We start from the raw sequence: 15147 nt of genomic DNA on the forward strand, positions 1-15147 counted from the left end.
TTATATCTAGCTAAATACATATTTAGGGGTCACACACACATATGTGTGTGTGACCCTTGGGAAAAAAAAAAAAATATATATATATATATATATATATATATGTGCTTCAGATGAATTGTATATACGTACCTTATGGAGTGATCTGGAAAAGAAACTTATTAATGACCTATGAATAGATCTCTTTGATCCTCTTACACAGCAATTAGACATCAGTCTGAAAAACTGGAGATGGAGTGGAGTTGGAAGCGAGGCTTGGAACGCAAATGCGCTCCAGGTAATGCAACAACTTGATATATAGGAGTCACTTGACCAGGATCCCGGACGGAGAAATTGATCACCGTATTTAGTCATGACACTATAGCTATGGAGTGGTCTAAATAAACGTCAATCACAGGGGAGGCGGTATCACGGACTATACTTAAAGAGGTACTCCAGCGAGGGGGCACTTGTTTGCTGGGACTGGGGAGGAGGTGGCCGAGGGAAAAGACGTCCACTCACCTCCCCGGTTCCAGCGGCGGGTCCCGCATCGCGGTGCTCCGGTGCCCGGTTCCCAGCCGCTTCCAGGTGTCTGATGCGGGCCGAGACGTGACGTCTCAGGTCCGCTCAGCCACTCAGTGACAGAGGCGGGATCTGAGCGGACTTGCCCCTATACAGTGTATATAGACCCCTCTGTTCCCCCATTTTGTAGATAGGCAGTTCCTTTCTAGAATGCATACTTTCTCTGTACCCCTATATATTTTATATAAGCTTCCTCTGTGTTCTATACAGTGTATATAGGCACCTTCTGTGCTCCTATGCAGTTTATGTAAGCTCCCTTTGTGGAGCGTCCCAATAGGACAAGAAACTTACCTCTCCCCCATTTCCCAGCAGCTCCATTCCTGGCACACATGCTCCTCTTTCAGATTCTCAGTGGAGAGTATCCTTTATGTGTGTATGTGCCACTAAGACACAGACATGTAGATGAATGATAGAGACAGCGGTAGACATTCAGCGCAGGCAGCATCTTTATACCATTGCACTATGCTGCCTCTGCCCCCACCTCCATTGGGTGCATTTAGTAGTGCATCTCAGCTATCTATCCGGGCAATGCTGAAAGATTCCATGTAATAAAAAAAGGAAACGTGAATACAGCTCTGGCAGTGACTGGAGTATGAACAAAGCTGTAGTTCAGTATAAGGCCTCATTCACACATCCTCAGGTGTGTGAATTGTGGATAGCACTTTTGCCTCCTTAGTGGTCCGCAATTCATGCACCACTATATGCTAGACAGTGACCAGCGACGCATACTAGGACCTGTTCTTTTTTTTTTTTTTTTTTTTTTTTTTGCCGCACAGATCACTGCCTATTCACAGATCTGCAAGAATGGTAGATGTATCAATAGTCACATTGAAAAAAAATTGCAGACGTGTGAATAAGGCTCATATGTTCTATTTTAGTGTGTATTTTAAGCCAAAAGTAGGAGTCGGTGTGAAACACAGGTAAAGGTGCAAATCTTTCCATTATTAGTGTTTCAAGTATTAAAAGCTCAATAGGTATCATTTTTTCAGTCAGTAATTCAGATAAGGAATAGAAAGTACTAAGCACCTCTGACTACAAACATACAGAGAAATCATCTACAGTAGCCAATAGTTCACAAGAGGCTTTGTTCTGCTAATGTATTTAGCATATGGGTCTAAGTTGGTTCTTAGCATTTGGATGTGAGCAAAAATATTTTCGATTTATCAGAGGTGTAACTTTACGCTTTAAGGCTCAATGCAAAAACTATAATCTGATCCCCCCACCTTCCAGGTACTGCTTATAACACTGGTGCCTTCTCATTGAGTGTAGCAGAGGGGCATTTGGGCCACTAAGGCAATAGGGCCTACTTGAGACTGCTACACCCGTATACCCTATACTTATGTTATGCACTGATTGCAAGTAGAGATCTTTTGTAGAAAAACAAAGGCTGCATTTCACCCCTGCCAATTAGTTCCTATGACGGTATATTTTTAAGCAGGAAGCATCTATGCATCAGTGGTGATTACTTATCCAGTTCTAATCCTAATTTTTGTAATTATTCCTGGGCTCTAATCTTGTTGAGTAATCCATTTCTGATAGTGGCTTAACACTGGATTAGATACAAAGTAACATGTGTCCTTTAGCTCAGCTATTCTTCAGAGGTGTAAGATGTGATACATGGCCAACTGCAGCATGTCTGATGTCACCAGGAATGACAGCAGGGTGCACAGTAAGGAGCTTTTTACCCCCGATGCCTATGATTTTCTGGCTCTGATTCTAGCTACGCTTGGTGTCTGCGGATTGTGGAATAACCTGCTGTCATTAATTCTTTACTTCAAGTTTAGAACTTTAAGGACTCCTACAAATTTTTTGCTGGTGCACATAAACTTCAGCGACCTATTACTATCAGTTTTTGGATTCAGCTTTCACTTTGTCTCATGTGTGCGCAGAGAGTGGATATGGGATGAGGCCGGATGTGTCTTTGTTGGATTCTGCAAAAACCTATTTGGTGAGTTATCTGAAATTACTGAATTTAAAACTGCAGCAAATAACATACATGATGTGCAAGTGATTTATTGTTATGGGAATTTTCACTTCATCTTTAAATTTTTTTGAAAAGTGTTAAAAAAAATTATGTGGCCAAGAGGATTTATATAATTTGCCAGATTTATTAATATGTGCTATACAGCGTGGTCTAAGGGCTCGTTCCCACTGAGCAAAAGCAGCTGAATTTCTGCGCTGAATCAGTGCTGAAATTTCAGCCGTTAAAATAGGTGCAGAGCTAATTTCCATTGTGTTGAATGGAAATTCTGCTCTGCAGTTCACACAGTGGAATTTCCGCACTGAACTAATCCGCTTTCCGCCAGAAGAATGAACATGTTCATTCTTCCGCTAGCGGAAGCCTATACAAATCAATGGGGCTCTGATTTTCTGTTTCAGCGCGGATTCAGCGCGGATTCAGCGCGGAATACAAGCGTAATACAAGCGGAAATTACTCGCTGAATCAGCGCGGAAATGGGAAAAAGGGGGGGGAGGAGGATTCTAGTATATATTCTGGTATAGTCTAGTTTACTCACCAAATACTCGCTGAATTTCAGCGCTGAATGCATGCGGATTCAGCGCGGATTCCTCGAGTATTCCGCGCTGAATTTGTCAAGAGCTGATTACGAGCTGAACACTTTCCTAGCAGAATACGCAGGGATTCTGCTTGCATTCTGCTTATATTCTGCTCGGAATTCAGCGTCAGTTGATTTCAGGCGGAAATATTTCCTTGCGTAATCCGCTCCTTTTGCTCTGTGTGAACGTAGCCTAATGGTGCGTTTACACATAGAGATTTATCTGAAAGATTTTTTAAGCCAAAGCCAAAAACAGACTATAAACAGGGAACAAGTCATAAAGAGATTTCTCCTCTCTTCGAATCCATTTCCGACTTTGACTTAAAAAAATCTGTCAGATAAATCTCTCTGTGTAAATGCACCATTAGGCTAAGAAGCATGTCTGACATGCCTAAGCTTCCTCCAGTAGGTGGCCCTAAAGATCCTGGCCATTTCCCATATAGTTATGATTAGAGATGAGCGAACTTACCATATATTAAAGGGGAACTCCAGATAGAGGTTTAAAAACTGAAACTTCTGCAGAAGCATATAGCATTACTTACCTGTCTATCCCAGTTTTGAAACTAATAAAAATCCATTTGTTTCAGGGGGTTTTGTTCTTCTTTATACTTTCTGGTTGAGCAGTTCCCAGAATGCAGTACTGGTTCCAAAATGCAATGCTTACCCTCAGCTGTTCATCACAGTCCTCCACCCTGCCCATTCCCCACCCATATCTGTTGCAGAACATCTAAGCTGTGTTCACACATTGCAGTTTCATTGTGTTACTGAATTATTTGCAGTACTTTATCATTTCATTGTGGTCCCACCCACACAGCACACAGTTACTACCTGTAACACCACACAGCACGCTGTATTCTTTACCTGTAACACCACACAGCACGCTGTATTCTCTACCTGTAACACCACATAGCACACTGTATTCTCTACCTGTAACACCACACAGCACACTGTATTCTCTACCTGTAACACCACACAGCACACTGTATTCTCTACCTGTAACACCACATAGCACACTGTATTCTCTACCTGTAACACCACACAGCACACTGTATTCTCTACCTGTAACACCACACAGCACACTGTATTCTCTACCTGTAACATCACACAGCACACTGTATTCTCTACCTGTAACACCACACAGCCCCCTGTATTCTCTACCTGTAACACCACCCAGCACGCTGTATTCTCTACCTGTAACACCACACAGCCCCCTGTATTCCCTACCTTTAACACCACACAGCACACTGTATTCTCTACCTGTAACACCACACAGCATGCTGTATTCTCTAGCTGTAACACCACACAGCACGCTGTATTCTCTACCTGTAACACCACACAGACCCCTGTATTCTCTACCTGTAACACCACACTGTATTCTCTACCTGTAACACCACACAGCCCCCTGTATTTTCTACCTGTAACACCACACAGCATGCTGTATTCTCTACCTGTAACACCACACAGCACGCTATATTCTCTACCTGTAACACCACACAGCCCCCTGTATTCTCTACCTGTAACACCACACAGCACTGCTGTATTCTCTACCTCTAACACCACAAAGCACGCTGTATTGTCTACCTGTAACACCACACAGCACGCTGTATTCTCTACCTGTAACACCACACAGCACACTGTATTCTCTACCTGTAACACAAAACAGCAGGCTGTATTGTCTACCTGTAACACCACACAGCACGCTGTATTCTCTAGCTGTAACGCTGATATTAGAATAAAGTAAAGAACTTTTTGAATTTGTTTTTCTTTTAATTTACAGTCACATATTATGATCAAGCATTTTTTATCTTTGAAGTTGAGCCCCACAATAAGGACTTTATCCCATAATATCTTACATGGGATATACTGTTTATGCCTTGTTTTTTGTCCAGGTGGGATTGGCAGTGCAGGCTCTGAACCTCTCTGCCGTTTAGCATCATTTACTTGTGTTACTGCATCATTTTTGTGAATACGCTGCAGTACTGCAATGAAACTCCAACATGTGAGAACAGAGCCCTAATTTTACTGCACACTTCTGCATAATCAGCGAAATTGCAGCAGCTGCTTCTGGCCGGTCAGAGATGGTGAATCACTCAGAGGATTGGGGGATCCAGCCAAGCCTCCTGGGACATCACGCCCTGCCCCCTGTCTGCATCATCAGCCTGATCTCCGCAAACACACGCAATGTGAGACAGAGGCATGGAATCTTTGTCTCCTAAGGTGGGATAGCAGAGGGAGCAGGACACAATGTGGGTTGGCACAGGAGCCATTTTTCTTTACTTCCTGGATCTCTATCAGCTACCAGTGTGGCAGAACCGTACAGATATGGTAATACATTGCATAGACACATCTATATCTATCTACATCTATATCTTTTAATACAATTTTTTTTCCTTATGTGGAGTTCCCCTTTAAAATGAACCAACCAGCATAATTGTGCTGATATGGTTCCCAGCTGCACAGTATAGATCTACTGTGCAGCTCCCCGAGGCTACCAGCAATGTCTGCAGCAGTAGCTTTACATTGGGAAAAAAGGTGTTTTATGGGCTCCCTTTAAGTTCAAGTTTACTCGATGCGGAATGCTCTGTATTTCACTCCCGGTGGCAGCAAAACTTGTATACAGCCCTGTATCCATGATTTCCAGAAATCCCTAGGGCTGCATCTTTATTCTGCAGTCACCAAGAATGAAATGCAGAGAATTCAGGTTCAGATGAACCCAAACTTTATGTAAGTTTGCTTATCTCTAGTTATGATCAGAACATTAAACTTAGCCCGCTAATTGGCCTAACGTCCATGAACACTTTATGTTGATTATACTGTACTTTCAATGATAAAATTAAATATGGGATCTACTTGCTAGGTAATCTACCAGGAGGCCCAGATAAGTACATGTATCATGCAAAGGACACTGCTGTAGCCACAATAGTGATTACTTGTTTCTTGCTTTACAGGCAATGTGTCAATACTTACTGTTACAGTCATTGCTTATGGGCGGTACATTCAAGTGGCATGTAACAAAGTCATTGACTTCCCGTGGTCATTGCAAGCAATATCTTACATCTGGATCTATTCACTAGGCTGGAGTTCAGCACCATTACTTGGATGGAATAGATATACTCTGGAACTCCATGGCCTAGACTGTTCTATAGATCAGACATCACAAGTTTTCAGCCAGGTGTCTTTTGCCCTTCTCTCCTTCCTTGCTTTTCTAGTAGCGCCAGTAAGCATTATGGCATTTTGCTATGGCTACATATTGTCTTCTATCAGAATGGTGAGTATAACATAGAGCTACAGTATTTATATGGAGAAATTTAATTTATCAAATAGTCCAAATCTGAAATAGAAATTCTAATATGTGTTATTTACAATTTCAGCTACAACATCAACACAACTACCAAACTGGATATGCACTGAAATTACAGGACTATGAAGTGAAAGTGGCCAAAATGTGCACCTTGATCGTTTCAGCCTTCCTTATTTATTTGATGCCTTCCTACATAATGTCTCTGCTGGCGATGTCTGGCTACAAGGATCTAGTAACGCCAAACATAGCCATTATATCTTCAGTCTTAGCAAAGCTGAGTACAGCCACAAACCCGCTCATCTACATATTAACAAGCAAGAAGGTACAACTTTTTTTTTGAGGGGGGGGGGGTAAATCTTGAAAATATTTTATTTATACAAAATGTTTATCAAATGTAGCAGTAAAGGTCCTATTACATAGAGAGATTATGTGCTAAATCAGGCAGGTATCTCTCCTTGTAATAGAGACAGCGATCAGCTGATGAGAGAGCAAATGCTCGTTTATCGAATGATCGCTGTTTTTCAATACATCAAAAAACTATCATATAGGGGGCGTGGCTTGATGGCTGACTGAGGCAGACGTGCCTCACAGGAGCTCCTGCATCCCCTGCCAATTACCCTGAAAATCCTCCTGTTTGGGCTCCCTCCTCAGACCCCAACTCACCCCCGCGACATCCAGAGGCCCCCACGCTCCCTTCGGGCAATCCTGGTGGTCGGTGACAATCCGTGCAGGACCCACCCGGAGCTGCGGCCTAGTGAAGCGGGCGGCACAGTGGCGGGACGGAGGACGCGCGCGCTTCACAGTGACGTCACTGCAGGCGGCCGGGCAGCGATTACCTTCTCCTCCGGTGTATCCAGAGCTCCCCCGGAGAAGCACGAGCCGCGGCGGCCCCTCGGCTGGTGGTGGTGGCACAGCAGGCGGTGAGTGTGTACGGAGCCGGCTCCCCCCTCCTCCGGCGCCCGCCATTAACATCCGGGACCCCCCTCCTCTCACCTCCCAGGACTGGGTGCCGCTCCTGCCTGCCCCTTGTGCCCGACCGCCCGGTGAGATTGTGGGGTGAAGCCGGTGGCCGGCGGTGCTGCAGCTTGGGTGGCGTCCCACACACAGGACCCTCCCGCCATTTCTGGCCGACCGCGGCCGCCATCTTGGCCACAAGGTAGCCTTCCATTACCACTCTGAGGGCGCAGCTACCCTGAAGATAGCAGTACCAACCACCCTATATAGACACTGCCTGTGCTCCTCTCTCTCTCTAACCTACTTGCCCTGAGTGCTGGACCTGGTGCGCTCTCCTATTTCACTATCTGGGTGGAGAATAGGGCCTGCTGTGACTGCTGCTGTACATCCTGTACCTGAAATCTCCCTGGGCGACTGTTTGCTGTAACCCATTGTTATCCATACACCTGCCTGCCTCTCTCTTGACTGTATTCTGGTGGCATTGTTACTGGTGGCGGCGGTACTTGTGCTGTTTAATATCCGAACAACATGGGAGGTTCCAGGGGGGGAAACAACCCCAATAAGAATAAAAAGGGCAAAGGGACCCCTGCTGCTCCCTCCCGTCCTCCCTCGGAGGTGGACTCTGGATCTGAGGGCGTAGAGGAGTCCTCTGGACGGCATAGCCCCCTCTCCATGAAAGCGCAGGCTCACGCCGCTAAACGGCTGGAACGCTTCTCCAGGTCTAGGGAGCGCCGCAGGGATGCCTCTCGGGATAGTCGTGTCTCCTGTTTTGAGGGCTCCCCAAGTCCACCTAGACTCCATTCTCCTGAGCGGTCCCAATACTCCGCCTCCGCTATTGATGGGAAGTTTTCGGAAATCCTGGCGGCAATAAATACCTGTCAGTCGATGCTTGTTACTAAGGTGGACGAGTTACGCCAAGATTTTGTCATACTGGGGCATGAAACCCAAAAGATACGTGAGCGCACCACCGAGGTAGAGAGGAGGGTTTCTGAGATGGAGGATACTGTTCGTCCTATTCCTGCACAGATTGGAGATTTACAGCGGCAGATGAAAGCTGTCCTGGCCCGAGCAGACGACTTTGAAAATAGACTGCGAAGGAATAATGTCCGTATTGTTGGGCTGCCCGAAAAAACGGAGGGCGATGATCCGGTGCTATTCGCCGAACGCTGGTTGCCCCAAATCCTGCCAGCTGAGACTTTCTCAGAGTTCTTCACAATAGAGCGAGCCCACCGGGTCCCTGCTAAACCTCTGCCACCGGGGACCCCCCTCAGCCCTTCCTGATCAGGCTGTTACACTTCCGCGACCGTGACGCTATCCTGAGAGCGGTCCGGGTTAAGGGGGAAGTCCTGGTTGACAACAATAGAGTGTCCTTCTACCCTGATTTCTCCGTGGAGCTACGGAAGCAGCGCACGCAATTCACGGAAGTCCGCAACAAACTGCGTGTCAAAGGCTACAAATATTCCATGCTGTATCCTGCCCGTCTGAGAGTGGTGGATGGTAACTCTACCAAATTCTTCACGTCCCCCTCGGCTGCCCTAGACTGGGTGGAGGCGGCCCCGAGGGTTCCACCTGATGATTGAAGACTATCCGGCTGGGACTGCCGCCTGTGCATGCTGCTCCGCCTGTCTTAACGCCCGGGTCTGCTTACCTACGTTTAGCACTCACCGGGTCTCTGGTTAATAACTGTTACCTGTTTTGCCTTCCTTGCAAAAAGGGGGGGGGGATGCTCTCAGTTACTAGGTCCGGGGGGGGGGGGTAGTTTAGTGTGAGTTTAAGTTAGTGCTCTCTGCCTCGGTAGCGACTGGCCCCGTAGCTTAGTATTCAGTTAGGGTTAAGGTCTGCACATATAGTTTTGTAGTGTTAGACAGGGAGTTGGGTACCCAGTCAGGTTGACTAGGATGTTTTTGTTTTCCGTGTGTTTTATGTTCTGTGTGTGTCTCTCGTCCGTCTTGTGCGGTTTGTGGTGTGATTGGTGGTGTGTGTGGTTGCGCCTCTCTCCCCCTTGGCCGGCGGCTAGGTCAGGCCCTATATATTATTACAGCCTAAGTGATGGCGTCTCTTAAGGTCCTCAGCTGGAATGTACGGGGTCTCAACTCTAAGTTTAAGAGGGCTCTTGTGTTGGACTTTGTGAAACGTCACTCCCCTCATGTCATCTGCTTGCAGGAGACTCATGTGGTCGGACAGAAAACTCTGGCCCTGAAGAGGGCCTGGATAGCCAAGGGGTACCACGCCACCTACTCCACGTCCTCTAGAGGAGTCTCTGTACTCATATCTAAAGCTTTACCTATAACAGTCACTCAGGTGGCGTGTGACCAGTTTGGCCGTTTTGTGATTCTCCACTTTGTGTGTCAGACGCTGTCGTTTACCCTAGTCTCATTATACGTCCCCCCCCTCCCAATTATCCTCTTTCCCTGCAGATCCGGTCCTAGTGGTAGGTGACTTTAATGCGGTGCCCGATCCCCTCCTGGACAGGATGAGTGGTGTGGACCCGGCCTCCGCCCGGCTCAACACCTGGTGTGCTGCACTTCATTTGCGGGATGTTTGGCGCTGGAGGTTCCCGCAAGTGGTGAAGTACTTATACTTCTCACAGGTACATGGTTCCTTTTCAAGGATTGACCTGGCCCTCGCATCTCCTGATTTATTGCCCCGTATTGGGGAAATTTCTTACACCAGTAGAGGGATCTCAGATCATTCTGCCTTGCTAGTTTCCCTTCAACTCTCTTGCCCCCCCTCTTCCAAACTGTGGCGTATGCAGCCCGGGTGGCTAACCTCCGAGGTGGTGCAGGAGGCACTGTCGACTGCCCATTCCTCTTACTGGGAACATAACTCGGATTTTCCTGATCCACTGATCAAGTGGGATGCCTATAAGGCGACCATCAGGGGGGCATACGTCACGGGAGTTACTACCCAAAAGAACATATATAGGCGACAGGAGGCTTCTTTGTCAGCTCTGGCCGACTCACTAGAGGTGGAGGTGGCACGCACGGGGGGGGAGGACGTGAAGAGGAGGTGGTCCAGGGCCCAGAGAGATCTGCTGATCTTACAAAAAGAGCGCACAAGGAAAAAACTGTTTGCCACAAAAGCGGCACTTTTCGAATTTGGCGATAAGAATGGTAAATTGCTGGCTTATCTGGCGAGGGCCGAGCGCCCCACGGTCTCCATCCCTGGTGTCCTTGGTGACCAAGAGGAACTAGTGACCGATGCCGTTCAGATTAACTCGATCTTCCGGGCCTTCTACCAAGACCTCTATTCCCCTCACTGGCCGCCTGATCCCTCAAAATACGCGGCTTTCTGGGACCAGACCCCACTGTCTTCTCTCACCCCCTCACAAGCTGAGGCTCTTGATGCTCCCCTTACGGTTGAGGAGATAGTGGAGGCTATTAAATCTATCCCCTTGGGGAAGACACCGGGTTTGGATGGTCTAGTTATAGACTGGTATAAAAATAATGCTGAGACGATGGCCCCTCGCCTCCTCGCTATGTACGGGGAATCCTTAGAAGTAGGCCGACTCCCACGATCACTCCGGGAAGCCCTAATAGTTCTGCTCTTAAAGCCGGGTAAAGACCCGCTATCCCCCTCATCGTACAGACCTATTTCCCTCCTCACCATTGATGTTAAAATCCTGGCTAAGGTGCTGGCGGTGCGGCTTAATGGGGTAGTGCACTCGGTGATACATCCTGACCAGACCGGGTTCATGCCGGGTAGAGCCACGGATATCAATATCTCTCGATTATTTATGAATATATCAGCTAGTACGTCGGACGCTGTCCCTGGATATGTGCTCAGCCTTGATATTCACAAAGCCTTTGACTCTGTTGAGTGGCCTTATCTGTGGTCTCTGCTCGGTAGGATGCGGTTTGGTCCGCGGTTTCGGGCTTGGGTTCGGTTGTTGTATGTGGAGCCCACAGCCAGAATCCGCACTAATCTAGATATTTCCTCCTCCTTCTCTCTTGGGCGAGGGACTCGGCAGGGTTGCCCTGCCTTCAGAGAGGGTCAATATTGGAGAAGGTGTCGCTGTATGCAGACGATACCCTAGTCTACCTTGCAGATGCGGGATCCTCCCTGGTAACACTAATGTCGCTCATACACGACTTTGGTGCTATCTCTGGCTTGATGGTGAACTGGTCTAAGTCGGTCCTCATACCCCTGTCAGCCTCTCTCCCTTTGCCATATGCCTTGCCGGATGGGCTGCTGGCGACCCGCCAGTTCCGGTACTTGGGGGTGGAGGTCACCGCCTCCATAGACAGCTATATGCCGCTGAACCTTACACCTCTTCTGTCGGCTACTGACCTTTGTTTAGAAAAATGGGGGCCCCTGCCACTCTCTCTGCTGGGTAGGATTAATATCTTCAAAATGATCTTTCTTCCTAAATTCCTCTATCTCTTCCATGCTTCCCCTGTCTTCCCTCCTAGGCAGTTCTTTGCCGCTTTAACTAAGATTCTGAGATCCTTCTACTGGCAAGGCGGGTCTCCAAGAATTGGATACTCTTACCTCCTAGCGCCCAAGCATCAAGGGGGCCTGGCTGCTCCCAATATGTACCACTACTTCCTGGCCTCCCAGTTGGTGTATGCTAATTGGTGGCTGGATCTGGACCTCAGTAATGCAGCGGTGGCGTTGGCCGGGGCGTTGGTTGGGTCTTACGAGGGCCTGACGAACACCCTGTATAGATACATGCCTTCTTCGCCCTGGCTGCCTCCTTTGGCTACGGTGCAGAGGGTGTGGATGATTGTACAAAAACAGAGACCCTCTTCGCCCCTCTCTCCTTAGAGTACCCCTCTGTGGCTTAACCCTAATCTTCCAGAACTCATGGGTCTGCAGGGTGCAGCTCTTTGGGGGAAGCATGGGGTTCGTTATTTGTCCCACATTTTTTCCTCGGATAATGCGTTCCGCCCCTTCTCTGACATGTGTGAGCTATATGGGGTTCCGAACTCGGCTTTTTTTCATTATTTACAACTGAGGCATGCTGTTCGTTCTCAGTTCGGCAGCCTTGCGGTCCCCCTGGAGTTCACACAGGCAGAGAAGCTCCTGGGTTCCCCTGACCTGGAGAAGCCCCTGACGCTTAGTTATCTAATGTTGAGCCCGGAAGATTCGTCCCCCTTTCAGAGGGCATACGAGAGATGGGCGGTAGATATCCCCTCCCTGGGCGATCAGCAGTGGAAAGAGGTGGTGCATACCTATTACCCTACTGTGGTCAGTGCCAGAGACCGGTTGATCCAATTTCGCTTTCTAATGCGTACCTACTACACACCTGAGAGGCTCAGAAAAATAGGAGTGTCCCCTTCGGATACCTGTTTCAAATGTATGTCAGATGTCGGCACCTTCATGCACGCTGTGTGGTCGTGCCCTAAAATACAATCCTTTTGGCGCTCCATCTTGCAATTTTTGTCCGACCACTTCGATTTTCCTTTTGTTTGTACCCCTTCTGTATGCCTGCTGGGTCTTATTAATGGAGTCACGCACAATAAATACTATAGAGTATTCATCAGATTTCTTTTATTCTGTGCCAAAAAAATTATTGCCGTGGAGTGGAAGTGTACCGATGCCCCCTCTCTAGCCCGCTGGAAACAGTTGGTCAATAAATATGTCCCGCTATACGAGGCCCTCTATGAACATCGTAAGTGCCCCAAAAAATTTTAAAAAATCTGGATTCACTGGCTTATGCTAGATGTGACAGCAGATGTGTAGGTCTTTCTGTTGGCTTTCTGGCTTGGGGGGGGGGGGGGATGTGGCGCTGTCTGGGTGTATGTGCATGTGGATATGTGTGATGTCTTTAATGTCTCGTCTTTCTGTGGGGCCGGGTACTTCCATCCTCTAGCAGTCTAGGTTTTGTATGAAGTACTACAACTGTTATCCTTCCCTATTTTGGTACTGCGGTTTGCCTAGACTTGTAACCTTTCAATGTATCCTTGTTTATCAAGCGGTGGGCGGATTGTGCCTGGCTTCTCTTTCGTATTGTTATGTTCTTTTGTTTCTGTGAAAAAAAGTTTAAATAAATTCTTTAAAAAAAAAAAAAAAAACTATCATATACCAAGGGAAAGATAGACATGGCACTCACCCGAAGATGTCTTCACCATATCTTTATTTAATTCATGCAAGAACAGGTTAAAGGAGAGAAAGCCTAGCGTGTAGCAGCGACAGCTGTTTCCTGCCTATCCAGCACTTCTTCACGGCTGCGTTTTTCTACACCACCTTATGTCGCCATGCACATTTAAATGCCAAGTTCTCTAGTGCACCAGATCCGGTTTGGATAACGCTGTAGTGCCGTACTCTGAACATTCCTCTCTAGGTTGTTATCGAAAAACTATCATCCGCCAGCTACACATCTCTGCGTGTCATATTAGATGAGCAGCCAATGGCTCCGTACAGGAAAGGGCTGTATAAACATCGCTAGGGACGGGCCATGTAATAGGCCATTTAGTGCAACAGGGTGACCCCCTGCCTGTTTCTCTTACCACACCCCTAATGAACCTGGATGAAACATTGTGCCTTTGCTATTTACATTTATTTATAATGAACGATTCTATCAATAACTTGGTTTTATTATAATGGATTTTCCAGACTAAATTTATTGATAACATATCCCCAGGATAAGTCATCAATATCAGATGGCGAGGTGCTAACACCTTGTCCCCATACATAGCTGAACAATAATAAAATATCCAGATCTTGTTTGTGTTACAGTGGTAAATATCAGTAACCTTTCATTCCTTGTACTTTCTAGTTCAGACAAGGTCTACTGAAACTCTTCTGCTTGAGGTGCTGGAGAATCCAAAGAGGGAAAAAGAAATGTATGGGAGCCACAGTGAAAATGTGTATTGCTGGTAATAGACCAAAGAGAAGAGTGATTTTCAGCTCGTCGTCTGTCAGTTCCATAGTGGCAACCGGTGAAACGGACACCCAGCAGTCAGCTGAAAAGACCCAGGACATCTATGCTACTAAAGTTAGAACCATCTATGTACAACCTCTGCAGCTACCAGATGTCCTCAGCTGAAACAAGGAAAATGATTAGATGAAGCAAATGCATTATAGCGGGTGTGTTTTACCTGATCTAATGCTGCCATGAAAATTATTAAATCTATATTCATTTGGTGACTTACTAAATGATAGTATTTGTAAGAGTCCTAGAGTGACATTGCTGAAAAAGTGTTTGTTATATCTAGTAAACCAACAAACAAGCAAACAAAAAAAATGAATTATATGTAATATATATTTTTTGTTTGTGTGTTTTTTTTTTTTTTTTTTGTTTACTAGGTATATCAAACACTTTTTTTCAACAATGTCACCCTAGGGCTCTATTACATGGGTTTTTTTTTTTATAAATTTTATTCATTTTTTGCATACAAATCTTCTTTTAAAAAGAAAAAGAGAAGAACAACATAGACTGGAAAACCATACATAACATACAATTGGAAACACGTGGTGTAGATACATCCGACATGTCACGGGTCAACACAGTAAGGCAGGAAAAATAGTTAAGCCTGTGTACAGTGCTATTTCTTATCTTGGTACAGTAGCAGTTAAATGAAAAGACACCCCCCCCCCTCGCCTCCCCTGCCCCTCCACACAAACATCTTCTGGGACGTAAGGTCTTCTAAGGAGATACAGTACGGTCAGGAGCTGCCGGTGTTGACTGTAGGACACGTAAGCACCCCAGAGTTCCCGCCAGATCATGCTGACAATACCACTCAGTATATCTAAAAGGGTACATTATGTCATGTATTTCCTGAGCATTGTAGTGGGTTTCCAAGAAGGAACGCCAACGGTCAAAAAACCTCTTGA

The 15147-nt window shown here is 46.6% G+C and overlaps 1 protein-coding gene across 1 annotated transcript; it reads left to right on the forward strand.

The window, feature by feature from the left end:
* Positions 1-110: 110 nt before the first annotated feature.
* OPN3 (opsin 3) lies at positions 111-14370 on the forward strand. Its single transcript, XM_069963495.1, has 6 exons — positions 111-117; positions 177-274; positions 2338-2506; positions 6062-6381; positions 6485-6736; positions 14090-14370. Exons 1-6 carry the CDS (start codon positions 111-113, stop codon positions 14357-14359), a joined length of 1116 nt encoding a protein of 371 aa, XP_069819596.1. The 3' UTR covers positions 14360-14370.
* The last annotated feature ends 777 nt before the right edge of the window (positions 14371-15147 follow it).

Source organism: Dendropsophus ebraccatus, chromosome 3 (assembly GCF_027789765.1).
Source record: "Dendropsophus ebraccatus isolate aDenEbr1 chromosome 3, aDenEbr1.pat, whole genome shotgun sequence".
NCBI lineage: Eukaryota > Metazoa > Chordata > Amphibia > Anura > Hylidae > Dendropsophus > Dendropsophus ebraccatus.